This window comes from Rousettus aegyptiacus, unplaced genomic scaffold (assembly GCF_014176215.1).
Source record: "Rousettus aegyptiacus isolate mRouAeg1 unplaced genomic scaffold, mRouAeg1.p scaffold_m13_p_5, whole genome shotgun sequence".
Classification (NCBI taxonomy): domain Eukaryota; kingdom Metazoa; phylum Chordata; class Mammalia; order Chiroptera; family Pteropodidae; genus Rousettus; species Rousettus aegyptiacus.
The window spans coordinates 114,755,100-114,772,742 of NW_023416308.1; the positions used below are offsets into that span (position 1 = coordinate 114,755,100).

The 17,643-nt window shown below is 59.8% G+C and overlaps 1 protein-coding gene across 14 annotated transcripts in view; it reads right to left on the minus strand.

Moving 5' to 3' along the window:
- Positions 1 to 11,319, minus strand: part of AHNAK (AHNAK nucleoprotein) — a 29,076-nt gene extending 17,757 nt beyond the window's left edge. For all 14 annotated transcript variants that reach the window (XM_036220243.1, XM_036220242.1, XM_036220247.1 and 11 more), the window contains exons 1-4: positions 11,167 to 11,319; positions 1,788 to 1,889; positions 1,385 to 1,541; positions 785 to 972 (exon numbers count right to left, since the gene is read on the minus strand). In XM_036220243.1, the coding sequence (XP_036076136.1) occupies positions 785 to 972; positions 1,385 to 1,541 (345 nt within the window). In that variant the 5' untranslated portion in view covers positions 1,788 to 1,889; positions 11,167 to 11,319. The remainder of the gene's footprint in view (positions 1 to 784; positions 973 to 1,384; positions 1,542 to 1,787; positions 1,890 to 11,166) is intronic.
- Positions 11,320 to 17,643: the final 6,324 nt, after the last annotated feature.

The following is a 17,643-nucleotide window of genomic DNA, read 5'->3' on the forward strand; positions in this document are numbered from 1 at the left end:
GGCCGATGAGAGGGGCTGACAGCCACGGCACAGAGGAAAACAGAAATTATTTGGCGGAACTCCAGGAAGCAAGTCAAGGGGAGGGGGGTGCAGACTCCTGGATTGCGCAGTCTGGGAGGGGGGTTTACGGACAGTTCTAGACTCAAATCAGCCTGTCAAATACCAGGGACACCTCCGGGCCACCAGCTCTACACTGACTTGACCCTGAGGCTCTCCTCTCGACTCACTGGTGTGCTTGTTTAACCGGGAAGGGATTCTTCCCAAAGGCCCCTGCCAAGTATTTGTTGAGGCCGCTTGTGCTCGGGTGAACACTTCCACTTCGAGGACCATTATCTGTTACGTGAACGAGCCATCAGAAGGAGCAGGAAAACGTCCCCCAAGCACTCTGCTGCCCAGCCTCTGCCTCGCAGGTGAGTCCAGCCCTCGGTCTGTGAGGCAGAGCTAGGCACCCGTGAAATCGTTTCAAAGGCTGTGGCAGAGCGGCCGACCTTCCTCCCGGCATCTAGGACCAGACAGCAGGAGTCAGTTCCCACGCTGCGGCACTCAGAAGAGACTGCAGAAGGCGCTTAGGGGCAGCGTCAGCCGCGTGGTGCACGTGAAGAGGAACAGACAGACTGGCCCAGCAGACAGACAGAGGGGGTGAGATTAGGAGAAGGAACGACAAGAGGACAAGAGCGGCGGCCCAGCAGGCAGACGGAAGGCTCGGGGGGCGGGGCCAGCAGGCCCTGGCCGGTGTTGCCGGGGGCGGGGACTCAGGGCGCGGACGGGCGGGCGAAGCACTCACCAGAACCACTTCGGAGCCGTGGGAGCTGAAGACTCCGTGGGTCCAGGTCTGGCCAGGCTCAGGGGAGCAGTCGCCCCTGCGGTGTAGCTTCAGCCCCACGGCGTGGTGCCCCATGGTGCTCAGCAGCTGCGTCACCTCGCCGGACTGCAGGTTGTTGAAGTAGATGGTGGCGCCCACTATCTGGTCCCCTGAGCAGAGAGGGGCAAGAAGGGGGGGGGTCTCAGGGAAACAACACACAACCACTGCATGCCTGGCGCCCTGGCCGACGTGCATTTAGTGCATGTCCTGACACCCTGCAAGGCAGGTGTGGTGACACCCAGAGTACAGATGAGGAAACTGAGGCTTAGAGAGTCAAAAGTGGCAAGAGCTGGTGAGCGGTGCAGTCGGAGCTGAGGACTACGTCTCCACCACCCTCCATGACTGACCCCCCCTGCAAGGACTGTGGGCAAGACACGGCGGGGTCTGGGCACTGACCAGCCTGACGGCACTGGGGCCAGGCCCTCCCCAGCCAGGTGGCCCCTCTTCCCGCCCCCTGCCCTTCCCTCCGCCACCCTCACCCACCCTAGCCCAGCACCCAGCCCACACCCTGAGGTGACTCACCCTCCTTGACCACCCCAGTGCGGGCCGCAGGGGAATTCTGCATCACCTCCTGCACAAAGACGCCGTCGTCCGTCTGGGCAATGGTCAGCCCGTGGGAGCCGCTGCCCTGCCAGTTGGGCAGCAGCAGCTCCCGGGTCGTCTCCTCTTCCTTCTCCATCTGGGATGAGGGAAGGGAATGAGCTCAGGACCCTGGGGCGCGAGGCACAGCGATGAGGCGGCGTGGAGCGCCATCCCCAAGGTGCCCACAGTGCTCCAGGGCTCAGCAAAGACGGAAAGTGGACAGGAAGCCACCGGCCTCGGAGGTCACCAGCCCCTCTTCCACCCAAACCCTGCCTCCCAAGGCCACCCGGGGTCTCCCCAGCCCCGTCCGGTCACCTCCACCTCTCTCACACCCCCTACTGACCTTCAGCAGGACTCTTCAGGAGCAAATGCCTTGCCAGGAGCCCGCCCCTCCTTCCTGTCCTCTCCTCAGTCTCTCTCGTGGCGAATCTCTCGGTCACACAGCCTAGGGGAAAGTTCACAACGATCCCACGCTCAACAATCGGCTCACAAGAACCCCCATCGCCCATCGGCGGTGACGGGAGGAACAGCTGGGCGTCCTCTGCCCCAGGCCGGACCAACACCCCAACCCCCACTGCTGTCATCAGTTCCATTCATACGCGACTCTCTAGCCGGGGTACCCGGAAAGGGGGACGCCAGGCTCGGAGTCCAATCCTGGCTCCGCGTCCTCCCGGCTGTGTGACCCTGGCCAAGTCACTTAACTTCCCTGAACCTCCTCATCCGTGCAAACGGCAGCGATAAAGGATTTCCGCGAGCACGGAAGGGGAGCGAGCGTGCGTGGAAAGCTCTGGCGCACGGGAGCCTCGCGACACACACGTCCTCCTTCGGACCTTTACACCAGCCTCAGGAGGGAGCCGCGACAGTCTCCGCCTCTCAGATGGAGAGACAGAGATGGAGGCCAGTTCGGCCCAGGTCCACGACACCCGGGCTTGGCCCCGAGGCTGTGTCTCATTCCCTACACCCCCTCAGAGCGGCAGCTTTAACCACGTGACTCCTCAGAGGCCAGACACTCAGCAGTGTCTCCAGCACTGGGGGCAGCTGACAGGCCTGAAAGTAGGGATGTTGGTGGCGGTGACTCTGAGTCACCCTGTCAAACCCAGTCCTCGGGTCCAGGGAGACCCTCACCAGCAGGGAGCTCCACGAGCCCTGCCACAGGGCCGAACAAAGGAAGCCCCAGCCTCACCGCCCCCCCTCCCCCAAGCACCGGCCCCAACATGAGAGGCTGGAGTCCAGCTGAGCTGCCTCGGGGACGTGATGAGTCAGGGCCCATCTGGCTGCCCACGCTGGGCCCTGAGCCAGGCCCCCATAGGTGCAGGCACTTAGGAGCAAAGACACCCTCCGGCCACAGGATGAGCTGTCAGGGCGAGAGGCGCCCTGGAAAGACAGCAAGCAGGCAGGACTCAGGATACGGCCCTAGCTCACGGTCACCCACACAGAATGGTGGCGGCAGCGTCACCTCGAAGCCTGTCTGGGAAACTAACGTGGGGGATGCTATAAATCACAGAGCAGCTCACCCAAAGCTCCGCCCTAAAACGGCTTACACACCCAGAAATCCGTGAATCGATCGGTAAGTCCACGCATACTGATCACCTCTCATGTGTCCCACACTGTCCTGGACTCTGGAGAGCAAAGTGGCCAGGGGCAGACATGACGCAGGCCAGCGCCGAATTACTGAGTGGACTCTAGGTGCCGGAGATGGCGATTTAAGATGTGGTTCTCGTCCCAGATATACATTATAAGTGAGGTGACCAAATCAGCCTCAGAATGTTCCAGAAGGCGGAGGAGACTTTTAGAGGGAATGAAATATACATGGGGTCTTGAAAGCACTCGAGTTTGTCTCTGAGGACAGGACTATGACACTTGGAAATCTACGGGCTTATGTGGTCCAACATCGGGCGGATCACGGCGCGGGTGGCAATACCAGACCCCCGTGTCCCCATCGCCTGAACTCACACCTGCTGCACTTATGATGTGTCTCTTCATGAGCATAGGTGCTTCCAGGAGGCGAGCAGCCTGTTGGCACAGGTGTGAGCCGGGCCAACACCTCCTCCCCTCCCGACAGGCAGAGGAGCCGCTGCAGGAAGTCACACTGACCCTCACATGAGACAGCGAAGCTGGAACTTAGACCGGTGCCTCCCCAGCAAGCGGCACTGAGAAGCCCGCCCTGCAGACAGGAGCCGGGCAGGGCAGGGAAGGAAAAAGGCTTCCGGCCTAAGGGCTTCTCAGATCTCTGAGGCCACCAATCGCCCTGGCACCCCTCTCTTCCTCCTTGAGTGGGGCCCCACGTCTCAGCCCAGCATCCTGGTGCTGAGCCAGCAGCTGGCGAGGGGGGAGGGCGAGCTCACCCTCGCCCACATCTTGGCCCCACCCTCTCCCTTTCCCCAATGAGTCACTGTGGCCACAACAGCTCCAAACATGCTAAGGGTCACGCCTAAAAGCAGTCGACCAAATGCTTCACCGGCCAGACCCCGCTGCCAGAGGGGCTGGGGCTCCAGCGGACACAGGCAGTCGGCCTCCCTGACGGCTCCTTGGGAGGGAGCCCCAGGCCAGGAGTCCCCAGAAGCACCGCTGGCAGGCCCAGGAGGGACTTGCTATATGCCTCGACTCAGGCTGCCGCTGAAGAAAGGAGGAGAAGGCCATTCTGAGTAGAGAGGGGTCCGCAGCCCCTGAGAAAAGGAGGATTCACTGAACCCAAGGCTGCAGGTTGGCCCGAGTGGGGCACCCGCTGGCTTCCCAGCCTGGTGGGGCTGCCAACCGCCCTGCCTGCTCTGGCTCAGCAGCCTCCTGGCACAGCCATGAAGGACTCCCCCCCCCATCTAATCTGGGCCACTCGGATGGACATGGGGGTGCTGATGGGGGATTCGAGGCCGCGGCGGCAAGGGCCTGCTGCTCTCTGAATTGGAGTCCTAGCCATCAGGACTCCATCTCTCCCGCCCCCTGGAGCTTGTACCAAGCCCAGCTGGTCCTTGCTTCTCCTCCCACACGTGCCAGGGGAAGCCAGGCTGCCAGGGGGTGGGGGTGGGGGGTTGAGGGCTCTACCCTGCTGCTACCTAAAGCAGGGTCTTTGGAGCTCTGGGGAATTCTGCACATTCAGCCAAGTGTCATGAGCCGTGGGAGACAGAAGAAAGCTTACAGCCCTGCCGTCCAACATGGTAGCCGCATTTCAAGAGCTCAATAGTCACACGTGGCTACCAAATTAAGACAGCAAGACACAGAACGTTTCCACCACTACAGACGGGTCTATGAGACCTGTTGTTTACCCATGCGGAAACTAAGGTCCAGATGTGAGAACGGGGGAGTATCAGGGCCCTGGAACCCAGGCCTGCTAGCTGGCCGCCAGGGCTCCCCCGGACACCGGTTCACAGCATCCTCAGCGCTCCAGGGACCAGCAGGGCTGGAGTGCAGACCCGCTGGGGCAGAGCGGCCGCTCGGAGGGCAGAAGAGGAGTGAGACGGGGAGACCACTCCCGCCACAAGGCTGAGAGGACACATCTGAGATGGCAGGGACAGTGTTCATTCAGACCAGAAGACGACAGGAAGACGAGGCCGTCCTGTCCGTTTAGAACCGCGTTGAGGATGTGCAGAGAAGCGGGCCTCTGCCCGCGCCACCTCTGCAGACTGGGAGCGACACCTGGCCAGCTCCAGGAAGCAGACGCCTCGCCCTGGGCAGTCGGCCTCCACCAGATGTGACCTCCAAGGAAGCATTCCCCCACCCCAGGCCCCGCTCCCAGGGAACAGAGCTCCTTCTTCTCAAAAGCCAGCGGGAAGACAACCGCGGACGGGGCTCGGCCCGACGGCCGCAGGGGTCAAAGACGGGCCTGCAGCCAGCACCGGTGCCGAGGTGACAGGGCCAGACACACACACGTTCTCCAAGAGACAGGCCCATGCCCCAAAGCCGAAGACAAGCTGCACCCCAGAGAAGCGCGAGTTCGCACATACGTCCAGGACCGGACGGACACGAGAAATGCCACCGCAAGGGACGGAGAAGCAATCCCACCCACCGCGAGGACACGGACGGTCATGAAACTTCCAGCCCGCACGGCGGCCCGCGCATGCGCGAAGCGGCCCGCCCTCGACGCGGGCCAGGGAGCAGCAGTCCCCATGCCGTGGAGAACGAAATGACTCACCACCCGAGCTAGAAACCGCCACCAGGGGGGAAGCCCCGACACTTACAAACCAGCATGAGGGGTTGGGATAGTCACAGACAACACACACACCCGGAGGGGCGAGCTACTCTCGTCTACACTCACCACACACCCAAGACGGCGAGAAGGCTCCACGTGGACAGAAAACCCCCAAGCCCCGAGCCCTGGCGCTCCTCCGGTGCGCCCGGCTCTGTGCTCTAAGTTCCACGCCTGGGGGGGGTCTCGTTCAGTTCCCAAACAACCCTATGCGATTAAAAATTAAAATGCTTATTTCAGAGATGCAGACACAGGCCCCAGAGGTGAGAGGACGTGCCCAGGTATGGGACGGGGTTGAAATGCAAGCCCGCGGTCCTGTGACCGCAAGGCCAATGGTCTGTACCCAGGTAGGGGGACAAAGACACAAATAAATATACACACAGGATGAGAAACCACAGAGAGAGATGCGCAAGAGAGATACGCAGAGGAGAGAAACCTGTGCTGGAGGGAGGAAGAGTGAGAACGAGAGAGACACACCCACAGGAAGATGGGCCTCGTCCTGGTCCAGTTGGGGGTCATCAAACCCAGAACGGGCAGCGTCCCAGGCATCCCGGGGCCCTGGATCTGACGGGCCTTCGGTTCTGAGGCTCATGGAGGTTCTGTCCCCAGGGTTCGGAAGTCCTGAGCTGCCTAGAACCCAGCTCGCCTATAGACTCTCTTTGGCCCCAGAAGGTAAAGGCCAAGAGAATCGATCCCTTGTCCAGAGCCAGGTGCTGGCAGGGCAAGAAGAAACATTTTCACTCACTAGAAAAATGGGAACGGCCGTAACAGGCAGGCCCTCAATCCCAAAGGAGCAAGGAGAAACCCAGAGGCGAACCTGTTCCAGGGCCGAAGCCTTCGAACAGACCTCTACGTATGCAGCTGCCAGACCTCTGTCTGGGTGGGGAAAGAAGAAAAAAAAAAAAAAAAAAAACAGGCCCTACGTAACTGGGGTAGAACTGCGCAGTCATCTCCAAAGTCTGAGCTGGAAGCAAGAACGTCCACACTCAGCTGATTCTGGGAGGTACACCCCGGGGAGGTGGGGGATTATCAAGAGGAACATCCCTATGAGACATGAGAGACGCGAGCACTGGAGCGACATTCAGAGAAAGACACACAAGGATGCGCACACGCCGCGTGCACACAGAGACGCTCGTGACCCTGTTCCCTGTTCTTCGCAGCCCAGAGCTGATCACAGCCGCCGCCTTCACCTGCTCGTAATAAACACCGGTCCAGGCAGCCCCTTTCCCTGCCCATCGTGAAGGGCACCTATACCTGTTAACCTGGTGCCCAGGGTCTCCATCTCCCTCCACCGGTGCGCACCTGCCTATCTTGCTCCCTTGCCCAGCCCGTGACGCGTCAGGAGGAAGTTTTTCCAGCCCCATCACTCCAGCTCTCTCCACGCCTCTCACCATCAAGCTGAAGTTTTCGGTCTCGACTTCCAGGGCTGCCCCACCCCCACACCCCAGCCAGCTGCTGCCTTCTGGGCTCCGCCCTGCAGCCTTTTCCTACCTCTCCCCTAACCACTCGGGCTTCCTCCCGCTCCCCCAGCACAGCACGAGCTGCTCTGAAGCCCAGTTCTCAGTTCTCACTTCCAGTGGGGAGGGAGCTTCTCCCTTCCTCCCCTGACCAAGAGGGACTCCCCCCCCCCCCGTCCTTGTGACAGGCGGCTGGGGGCAGCACTACATTCTCCAGCCACAAGTCCCCACACCTGGCCACAGAGCCAGGAAGAGTGGGCCTTAACCCAGGACCTCTGGGATTCGGACGCCACCTCTGTCGGTGGCTCCCTCCACGGGGAGCAGGGTGAAGAACCACTGGCTCTCCCCAGTGGGGGGCAGATTACAGCTTGAGAGGTGCCCACCCACCAGACCAGCGCCTCCACCACGGCCCCAACTGCAGCCCAGCTCTCCGCCCAGCGGTCAGGCCACGCCAGTGCAGGGTGACCAGCTGCCAAAGAGCCACCCCCAACCCCGGCAGGACACCGATCAGCTCCAGGCACTTCCCCTTCCCCTAGAACCTCCGCTCGGGCCCCCGGGGACAGGGCAGGATGCCCCACCCGGACCGGCCCTGAGCAGCCCCTCGCTCGGCCAAGGCCTCAAGCCCAGGGCTTGTCCTCACCCTCCTGCGGGCCTCTGGACACACACTCCAGGACTGGGAACCTGTCCAGGACAGAGGAACTTACTTCAGTCCTTACCTACCTACAGGCCCTGCAGCCCCCACGAAACCTCCACCACCAGGGCAGAGTCTCATCTCTGTCCCCTGACCAGTAAGCCCCAGACACAAGCAGAGGTGGCACCTCCAGGCCCACCGCAATGCAATGCAAGATCACAATGCGCAGACAGAGGGAGACCCTTTCACAGGTTAATGACACACACCTTGCTGCCATGAGCTAGCGGACAGTGACCCAAGGCCACAGTGAAACACTGACCCCTGGACCCAGGACGTCCAGCCACAACCACCCAGCCGCCCCCCTAATGGGAACTAAGGCCAGCGAGAAGGAAGAGAAGCGGGGCTCCTCTTCCTGCTGGGGCCCACCCAGGCCATGAGTCCGGGGAAAGGGCAGCTCCCTGGGTGCCTGGCTGAAGCCATCGCGGCAAAGAGAGAGCAGAAGGCCCTAGACACTCCCGCCACCCAGAGCAGAAGGCCTAGACACCACCGCCACCCAAAGCAGCCAAACATTCTAAACCCTCTCCAGTGGCCACGTCCCTTCCACATGATCAGCCCAGCTCCAGGGAGAAACTTGGGGGCGGCTGGGAGTGCTGGTGGGGGGAGAGCTGGTGGGGGGGTGAGTTCCTGTCAGGAGTCTGACTAGCTCTCCCAGTCTGCCCTTCTGCCTGTCCTTAGGCGGTTCCCAAGTTCTGAGGAAGGTGGTGACCACACCCCAGCGCCCCACACAACCCTCCGCCCCCGCAGCTTTGCCCCAACCCCTCAAACCAGCTCCTCAGGCTCTGGGTGGTGAGCCCTGCCAGGCCCAGCCAGCCAACTGCAAGTCGAGCCAAAGAATCCAGCCTGGTGGTGCCCGGGCACCTCTACCCAGGGCCTCTCTGGGACTGAGGTGACCCTGAGGACCCCCAGCTCATTCTCTGCCCTTGACCGATGCTGGCCTCCTCCCCCACAGGTCTCCCACGGTTCATCCTCTCACGTCTCGCCCTAGGCCTAAAGCCTCGCCCCCTGAACCAAGTCTGGCTGGTCAAGTCCTCAGCTCTGTGGAGCGGGCTCCTCAAGGAGCTGCCCAGACCAGGCCCCCTGAATCACTGCTGGGGGGTTCAGTGCTGCTAGCACTGAGCCTCGAGTGAGTCACCTGTGTCCTTGTTCTATCCGACGTCCCTGAACGCACCATCTTAAGGACAGAGCTTGAGAGACATCTCCAGTCTCCAACTTCAACCCCCCGGACCCTGCACCCTCTGCTGGCCCAGCTCTCAAGGTCCCAGATCCTCCCCCGCACCCCCTCATCCCACAGCTCACAGCAAGGGGGGCAGTGCCCCCTAAGCCTGGGGCTCCCTCTACTCCCCACACTCACACTCGCCCACCACATCCTGGCCCAGACCACCATCCCAGTGGGCAGAAGAGAAGGGAGCTTCCCCATTCAGCTTCAGAAAGGAAGTGAGTGCCACGCCCTGCCTCAGGGGTTTCCCTGGGCAGCCCGTCTCAGCCAGGACTTTAAAACCACCCTATTCCCCTGGTGTAGACCCAACAAGGGTGTGGAGGCCCTGAAACGCCTTCCAAGGCCTCTTCAACCTCTCCCTCCCTCCCCTTCCAGCTCCCTTGGCCTCACATATCACCACAGCCCCCCAAGGTATCACTGCATCCCACAAAAAACAATCCAGTCTCTCTCTACCATGTGCTAAGTTGTGCACAGAGGGTCATGTGATCCCTGAAATCAGAGGCTGGATTCCGAAAGACCAAACTTTCAAAACTAGTTATTGGGGACCTGGTGCTGTGCTGGCAAACAGGCAAATATCGGGGTCCCTTTTCCCCCTACACTCCAGGTCATTCTTTAAAGACTCCACCACCAAGGGAAAATCTGGTCCTGTCTTTCCACAAATCCCCTCCACAGAGCAGGCAGAGCAGTGACTGCAGGCCCCCTGGGGGCGCCTCCCCGCTGCGCCTCTGTGGCCACACCCTGTGAAAGGTGTGAGCGCACACGACGCACACAATTCTCCGTGGCCACACGGTGCAGAGGGGCCAGAGTGAGCGCCCGCCCGGCTAGGGCTGCGAGATTCCCGATCTGCCCACTCGGCCCCCGTCCCACGCGGGGAGACAGCCAGCCCTACTCGAAGCCCACGTGTCCCTCGTGGCCAGCGCGCCAAGGAGCTGCACCCCCACATCCTCAGCCCTGCCAGGGGAGGGCCAGGCCCTCGCACACCGAACACCCTCTCCCTGCATGGGAAAGCCTTACATAACACAGTTCGAACACACCCTAAGCACAGCGCCTTTCCAACCCCGCGGCGCGGCCTGGCCCCCCGGCCCGGCTGGAGCGCGCCGCCCGCCTGGAGGGTGGCAGAGAGCTCAGCTCAGAGTCCTCGGCGGAGCCCGGCTCCTGCCCCCACCTCCCACGCACAGCCCCTTCCCCCTCCCCTTTGCCCCTCACCACTCCTCCCCAAGTTCTGGTTTGAATTAGTCACCGGCTCCAACCACCACATTCCTCAGGCTGCTGGCGCCAATCCAGGCGCTGGGGCGGGGGCCATCCCGCCCGGACGGGTTTGGGAGTGAGGTGGGGGAGAGAGCGCCGCCTCCGGAGGGGAAGGGGCGGTCCCGAGGGCTGGGCCGCTGTGCAGCGCGCCCCCCCCCCCGCCCACCCTAGTGCAGGAATCTCCCTAATCATGTCCCCCACCCCCACTCCCACCCGTCCCGCTGGGAAGCGCGCTGCAAACTTCGAGAGGCTCCGCGGCCCTAGTGAAGGGAGTTTTGGGGAGCGGGGGACACAGAGGAGCAAGACTAGGGTGGGGCGGCTGGAGGGGGGCTGGGGGACCGCCAGGAACAAGAGAGGGAGAGCCCAGTGGTGCAGAACTGGGTGGGGCCGGGAGGACTCCGGCCGCGAAGTTTGGGGCTGAGGTGTGGGGAGCGGGGAGGGACAGCGAAGGGGCGCACGGCGCAGGGGCGCCCCGAGGCGCGGAGGGGCCGAGGCGGCTGGCGATCTCGGAAACTTCCCCAGTAAACATGGAATGGCAATGGAGCAGCGCGCGCCGAGCCACCGCCCCATGGAAGAGGGGGTGGGACAGGGCCAGCAGGGGCCACCAGACCAGGAACGCGACGCTCCGCCTTGCAGCAGAGCCAACAATCAACCCTCGAGAGAAATACCGACTGGAGCAAGGCGCGCTTTGGAGCGATTTTCCAACTTTGCCCAACTTGCGCCTCAGCTCCCGAGGCAGAACACTAGGCTCCCAAGGCGCGACGCGTCGCCTCCGCGCGCGGCTCCGGGCCGCCCAGCTGGTTCCCAACTGTTTGAATCCTCAAAGTGACACCCACCAAAGCGCCTCGCCCAAGCCATTCAACCCACGTCCCTCACCCGTTCCCAGCGTCCTGTTCCCCGAGCGCGCCGCGGTGCGCCGGGCGCCCCTACCTGTGCGCTCAGCCCCAGGGCACAGCCATGGCCCGCGCGGGGCCCGAGGTCGCGGTGCTGCGGCTGCTGCAGGCGGCGAACCCCGGTCGGGGCGGGTCCGGCAGGGCGGGCGGTGCAGTCCCCGCGGCAGAGCTGCTGCGAGTGGCCGGGCCCGCGTCCGCGGAGGCGGCTCTTGTAACTCCGGCTGCGGCGGGCGGGTCTGCCCCGAGCTGTGGGGAGAGGGCGGGGCCGGGCGGGGCCGGAGTGGGGCTGGGACTGCGAGCAGGGCCGACGCAGCAGGGACCCGGGAGCGTACAGCTGGGGGCCGAGGGGAGGGGACACGGGGAACTGGGGGCGCGCACGTCCGAGGTACTGCCTTCCCCCGCCCCGCATCCACTGCCCCTGGTCCAGGCTCGAGCCTGGCTCTACCCCCAAGGTATGCAATGTACGGCTTCACCCCTGAAACCCCGTTAGAGCTCCCCGAGGCTCATGCTCCCAGCTAGAACTGCGAATCAGAACGGTTTGCAGAAAGAACCGAGGGGTTCGGACAGCGGCTGGGGGCCTTGGGTGGGTCAGCCGCGACCTCCAGCCTGACACGGCCCTTTCGAGTTTCCTCTCGACACAGGAAACTACACTTCAAATCCTAGGCCCTGTCTGCTCACTTGCTTTTCAAGCTCCAAACAGGCGCGGCCATTTGTTGCCCTCCCTCTTTCTGGGGACCCTTCAGCTCCTGCCCCCACAGAACTGGCTTGGGGACGCTGGCCCCACCTCCCAGAGCTACGGCCGCCACCACGGTGCTGCTCCTGCCGCTGCAGCGACAAGGGAGTCAGGCCCGCACCCTTTGGAGCAGCAGCCGGGACTGCCCACCTCCCTCTCCGGAGTCCCTCAGAGAAGCTGGAGCTCGGGCAGGTCGTCTACCTGTCATTCCTGCTCAGATCCCCTCTCTGGGTCCCCGCCCCACCCCGCCCCCACTTGCAGGGCGCTTGGTTTCCAAATTTACAGCCTTTTCCCACAGCCACTTCCAACTGCCTGGAGATTTTATTAAATGCTTAATGATGGGGTACCGGTTTTTTCTGGCTACGCCCCCCTCCACGCCCCCTTTCTCTTCTCCCCCATGAATCTCCCATCCTTCCTCTTCCATGGCCACCCACTGCCCACATCAAACCAGTTTTCCTTCCTTCCCAAATGCTGAGGGAGGGAGACCCCAGCCTGGGACCTGAGAAGACCCTGCCCTGAAAGTAACGCCCTCCTTGCTGCAGGGCTGTGAGTGGGCTGGGGCTGAGACCAGAGGCCTGGTCCTCTGAAATGGCAAACATGTTTACAGGCTAAAAATACCCAGCAGCCAACTCTGCTGCCAGCCCTGGGGGCTGTGTCCCAGGTCCAGTTACCCACACAGGGTACAGGAGATGGGGGAGGGAAGAAACAGCAAAAGGAGCCTCAGACTTGCAGACATTTATATATGGGCACAGAAAGGCGGAGACATATGTAGACATTCAGACAGGCATAGACCTGCAAAGACACAGAGAAAGCAGAGTTGGGCACCAGCATTCTCTCTCTCTCTCTCTCTCTCTCTCTCTCTCACACACACACACACACACACACAGACTTTCTGAAGAATCACCTCCTTCATTTTGTTCTGGGTACCTTTCCTAGAACCTATGTAATTTAAAGAAAAAAAAAATCTAAACTGGTCACCTTTGGGACGCTTTTAAAAAAATAAGAAAAGCAAAAGCTAATTATTTCCTTTACCAGTGGCTTTTAAATGGTCATTTCCTTTTAAATAACATTTAATCAGTATTTTAAATATGGATCAAGAAGATAAACTAAAGTGGCCTGTAAAGCCAGGAGTCAAATAACCCTTGTGGACGTACTTTAAATAAAATAAATCCCTCCATATGATGAAGAATAAACGATGCAGAAAAGTGGAACAATACAAAGTAACCGTCTCCCTCCTCTGCCACCCCGGCCCTCCCCAGAACGACTACTGCAAACTCGAAGGATATTTAACTTGTATCTGGTACCTCGAAAGTGCAACTTTTCCCACTGCATATTGAAACAGGAGCTGCTTTACACCTTAGCTTTTCAGATAGATAGTTATGGCGTGACATATACTACAAAGACATAGGGGATATGCAGAAAAAGGGCTACGGGATTTTGCAGGAAGGGGCTGGAAGCAGGAAAGGAAGAGTGGGAAGGGTGTGAATGTCGTGTCTTCACCTCAGCTTGGGCTCCCTTGGCCCCCCGGAAGTGAAACAGCAAAGCCTAGTGTCTTGGGCTCAGAGCCAAATGATCTATTCCATTGTTTGTTCTGGCCACCCTCTTGGTCAACAGGGAAGAGGGCAGGAGAGGCTGGTTTTTGGAGCTGCTTCAGAGTAGTGATTGCTGTCCATGTACTTTATTCAGGGGTACTGGTTGGGAGGTGGTCCTGGCTCTTGCCCCATTCCAGGGTAGGAGGTAGAGAAAATGTAACCAAGACTCTACCCCCTAAATAACTATAGTCATGTCTGCTGGAACCAGAACTGGGGGTTCCCAGGTCAGCCTCCTCAGCCCAGGAGAAGGGAATACTCTCCACAGTCTTCAACGATGTAACCGAAGACACACTTAGAAATTTCTGCCAACCCTTCTTCTGCCCACCGCTTGGCCTCTGACCACTCACCCTGCAAAAGCTACTTGAACAGGGATTGTGTCTGACACCACAGTGGGCACTTTCATTCATTCCTCACACACTCGGCAAGGAAATGTTCTCAGAGACAGTCAGAGATGTACCTAAAGTCTATACAACCCTTAGAAGCAGGACTCAAAGCTCCCACTAGCATCTAAGCTCCAGAGGGCAGGAATAGCTTGTTCTGCATGTCCCACGCCTAGGGCAGTGGCTGGCAGGTAGCCATCACTCAAGAACACTTTGTTGAATGAATGAATGAATGAATGAATGAATGAGTGAATTAAAGAACCACAGGTATAACTGGCCCCAAAGCCTTTGCTCTTTTCACAGCAGCAGTCTGCTCCCCTCACTTCCCTTGAGAGCTTCCCCAGGCTCTCAGCCCCCAGGGAGCAATTCCCCCTCTTACAGGCTCTCCAACAGCTGCAGAAACATTTACTGTGTCCAGCACAGGGCAGGCACCTGGGTGCTGGTGATGCTGCTGCTGCTGGTGCAGGTAAAAGAGAACTTGACAAGATGGAAGCCCTGCTCTCGAGGCACTTGCTTCAGAAGTAAATGTGCTCCGATGCCCTCTTCCCCTCTACTCTGAGTTCCTTGCAGGTCCGATGCTTTGGGGAAATTGGATCTCATCTTTTCTTTCGGGTCGTTTCCACACTGCCTCACACACACACACACACACACACACACACACACACATGCACACACACAATTTTGTTAGTTAGAAAGAGTCCCTGCATCGCAAGGAAAACCTCTGTCAGGTTTCAGACTCCTCCATCAAAGCAAAGGTTACCCAGGAATCAGGAAGGACTTCCGCCCTCCCCTGGCACTCTGAGTCTTCCCCACCCTCAGGGACAAAGTCCCACACCACAGTCCTCTAGACTCCCTGGCAAAGCCAGGTGAGTTCTAGGATTCGTCATCACTGGGATACCCTAGCTTCCCCAAAAGGGCTGCACCCTGGGGGCAGGGGGATCCCTGATATGTAAATGTTGTGTGTGTGATGAACCTTAGACTCTGGTTGCCTGGGAGACATGCCTTTGTTTTGTTCCTATTATGCCTGTCTCCGTAGCAACCACAAAGGGGCGCTCTGTGGGCAGGCCCCCCGCCAGGGGATTCCCCTTCCCCACCCTTCTTGCCGCGGTCCCCTTCTCTGCAATCAGTGTGTCAGAGGGAAGGAAAGCTGCTGAAAGCTCAAAAGTTAACCGTGGCTTTTAAACTTTGATCCCAGAAAGGAAGTGAAGTCTGTTGGCAGCGTCTTTGAAAGCAGACTTTCCGGCCACGAGGGCCCTTTGGCGTGTCAGCCTTGGGCAGCATTTGAGATCTTGCTTCCCAGCAATTGCCACCAGTTTGGGCTCAAATAAACTCTTATAAAATTCAGAAAAGAAAAAAAAACAGAAATGACTGTGGTCCCTTCTTTGAGGCCTCTGGGATCACCCAGACCCCACGTCTGCCCGCCCCCCATCCACCAGCCGAGAGATTAGAATTCCTGCCAAACATCAGGCCCTTCTCCACTTTCATTGCTTCCTAATCTGTCATCTTTCCCAAGCTGAACAGCAAACCTACTGAGTGATTCTCGGATCGAAACATTATTTCCCAAGCAATTCCCAAATCCCAAACTCCTAACCCGAACACAGAATATGAAACTGAGTAAAATCATTCTCCTTCGGCTCGGTTCAAAACCCCAGCCTGTGTTTAAGGCTCAGGCTTCAAGGAAGGAGTCCCTGAATCACTCAGACCAGACGGCCAGAGACTGGCAAACCCCTATTACTCAGTCCTAATTGAAATCTTTGGGCATAGCCAAAGCCAAGTTAGAGCTGATTAGAGAACAAGAGACAAGACGAGGGCTTGGAGGACGGACTCTGGGAGGAAAGAAGGCAAAGAAAAACTATCGGGGCGAGAGCTCAGGAAAGGAAGCAAGCGGGGAGAACAGGGCAGGTGGCCACACCAGGCACAGCTGGACTCCAAGAGGTGATGGTGAGATGGGCCAGAGGCCAGTGAGTCGTGGGGGTGGGGACCCTGTGGAAGCAAGGAAATCACAGAAAACGTGGACTCGAGGTTAAGGGGGAAAAAGTGGCAAAACAGACTGAATTAAGGCTGACAGGGAGGAAGGGAGGGAGGGAGGGAGAGACAAGGGAAGAGCTCAGAACTGAGCTGGGGATCGGGCGACCCAGTTGTAAACAGGAGCCGAGGGAGGGAGCTGGAATGGACGAGCAGCCAACGCCCCAGCCAGCTCCCTCCCCAGCAGGGCGTGGGGAGCAGCGAGGGAAGGGCCCAGAGAAGGGAACACCAGCCTCCTCCCCCCTTTTTTGGAATCTGCCTTTGTCCCATCCTTTCCAACTTCCTCTTTCCCCAAGTTCCCAGGGGAAAAGGGTGACCGGCCTGGGTTTCCCTCCATCCTTTGCTAACACTTCCCAAGTCCAGTTGAAGGAGGTCAGGCTGAGCTGGGAAGGAAGGGCCTAGGCTGCCCAGAGTCTGAGTCACCACATAGTTGAGGTTCCTGTCACTGGAAGCTCAGCCTCTGCTACACCCTGTGCCCTCTGCCCGCCCCAGGACTTGGGACCGGTAGGGCCGACTCTGCCCCAGGCCTCGCTCTGCTTCCACACTTCTTACCCGAGAGTGGGCTGCCCCACTGGGGCTGCTGGCAGCCCTCAGCACCGCCCTCTTCCTGCGGCCGAAGCCCAGCGTTCCTTGTCCACCATGCTGACCCCCCAGGTTTTGAGAGAGGCACTCTCCTGCTCTTCTCAGGAGCAAAAGTGACTCAGTGAGTGGCTGCAAGAACGGTGTGCAAAGACTAGCATGCATCCTCGATAAGTCACTTCCCCTCTGTGGGCTCGTTTCCTCATGGGGAAAATAAAGGGACCACTTGGCGCAGTCTCCCCCGTAATCCCTGTGCGAGGTACATTCTGTGAGTCTGAGCCAAGGAGACAGATGGGAGAGTTACTACAGAGCAAAGTGGGATAAAAGGGGTGTGTTTGCTAACCCCTGTCCTATCTGTGGGAGTGGGCGGAGTAGGGCGCAGGCCCCACTACCACAGGGCAGCCAACGCCCTGGGCAACTTGGTGACTCAGGTCCCACATAGAGGCTCACTGGTAGGAAAGGACTCGGTGGCCTCCCCGTGAGTCAGGGGAGATGCGGCTCTCCCTGAGTGACTGGCCAGGATCCCGCTAGAACCAGCTCTCTAGAAAGCTGGCCAACCCCACTGCAGCCCACACGCCCTTTGACGGGCGCCCTGAGCTCATCCCGCCACCTCCCTGCTCCGCTCTGCTTCACGCCTCCTGCCTGGCCCTGGAGACCCCTGTGCCCCCCCTCAGCCCTCAAGTCCGTAGCCCTCCCCACCCTCCACCGGCTCCTCCTGCCCTGCCGTGTCCCCTCGTTTACCCCTTGGCTCTTCCCATCCTCACTATCCACCCCCATCCTGGCAGAGCCAGCCAGAGGATTGCAAAAGGGCTGAGCCAGCGGGAGAGGCCCTCACATGACAGCTGCTCCTGCTGCAGAGAGGAGGGGGCAGCTGGACGTAGAGAGAGGCACATTCCTGGGAGATCCAACCAGAAATAGCCCCAAACCCTGACTGGCTCGGCCAGCCCCTGCTCCAGCCCGCCCATAGCATAAAGGAGGCAAAGTCAGCAGCAGGATCCCTTCGGAACCCCCAGAAAATGAGGAAAACAAAGGTGGGTGGAGAGGGTGACAGGAATGAAAAGAACCCAAGAATGTCTAAGGTCATCAAAGATATCTTCACCACGGGACCAGTCCCACCTGCCCAAGGAATTCTCCCTCATGAGAGATTCAGGGGAATAGCGTGCTCTCCAGCAACTGCCATTATTCCTCACTCCACCCGTCCCTTG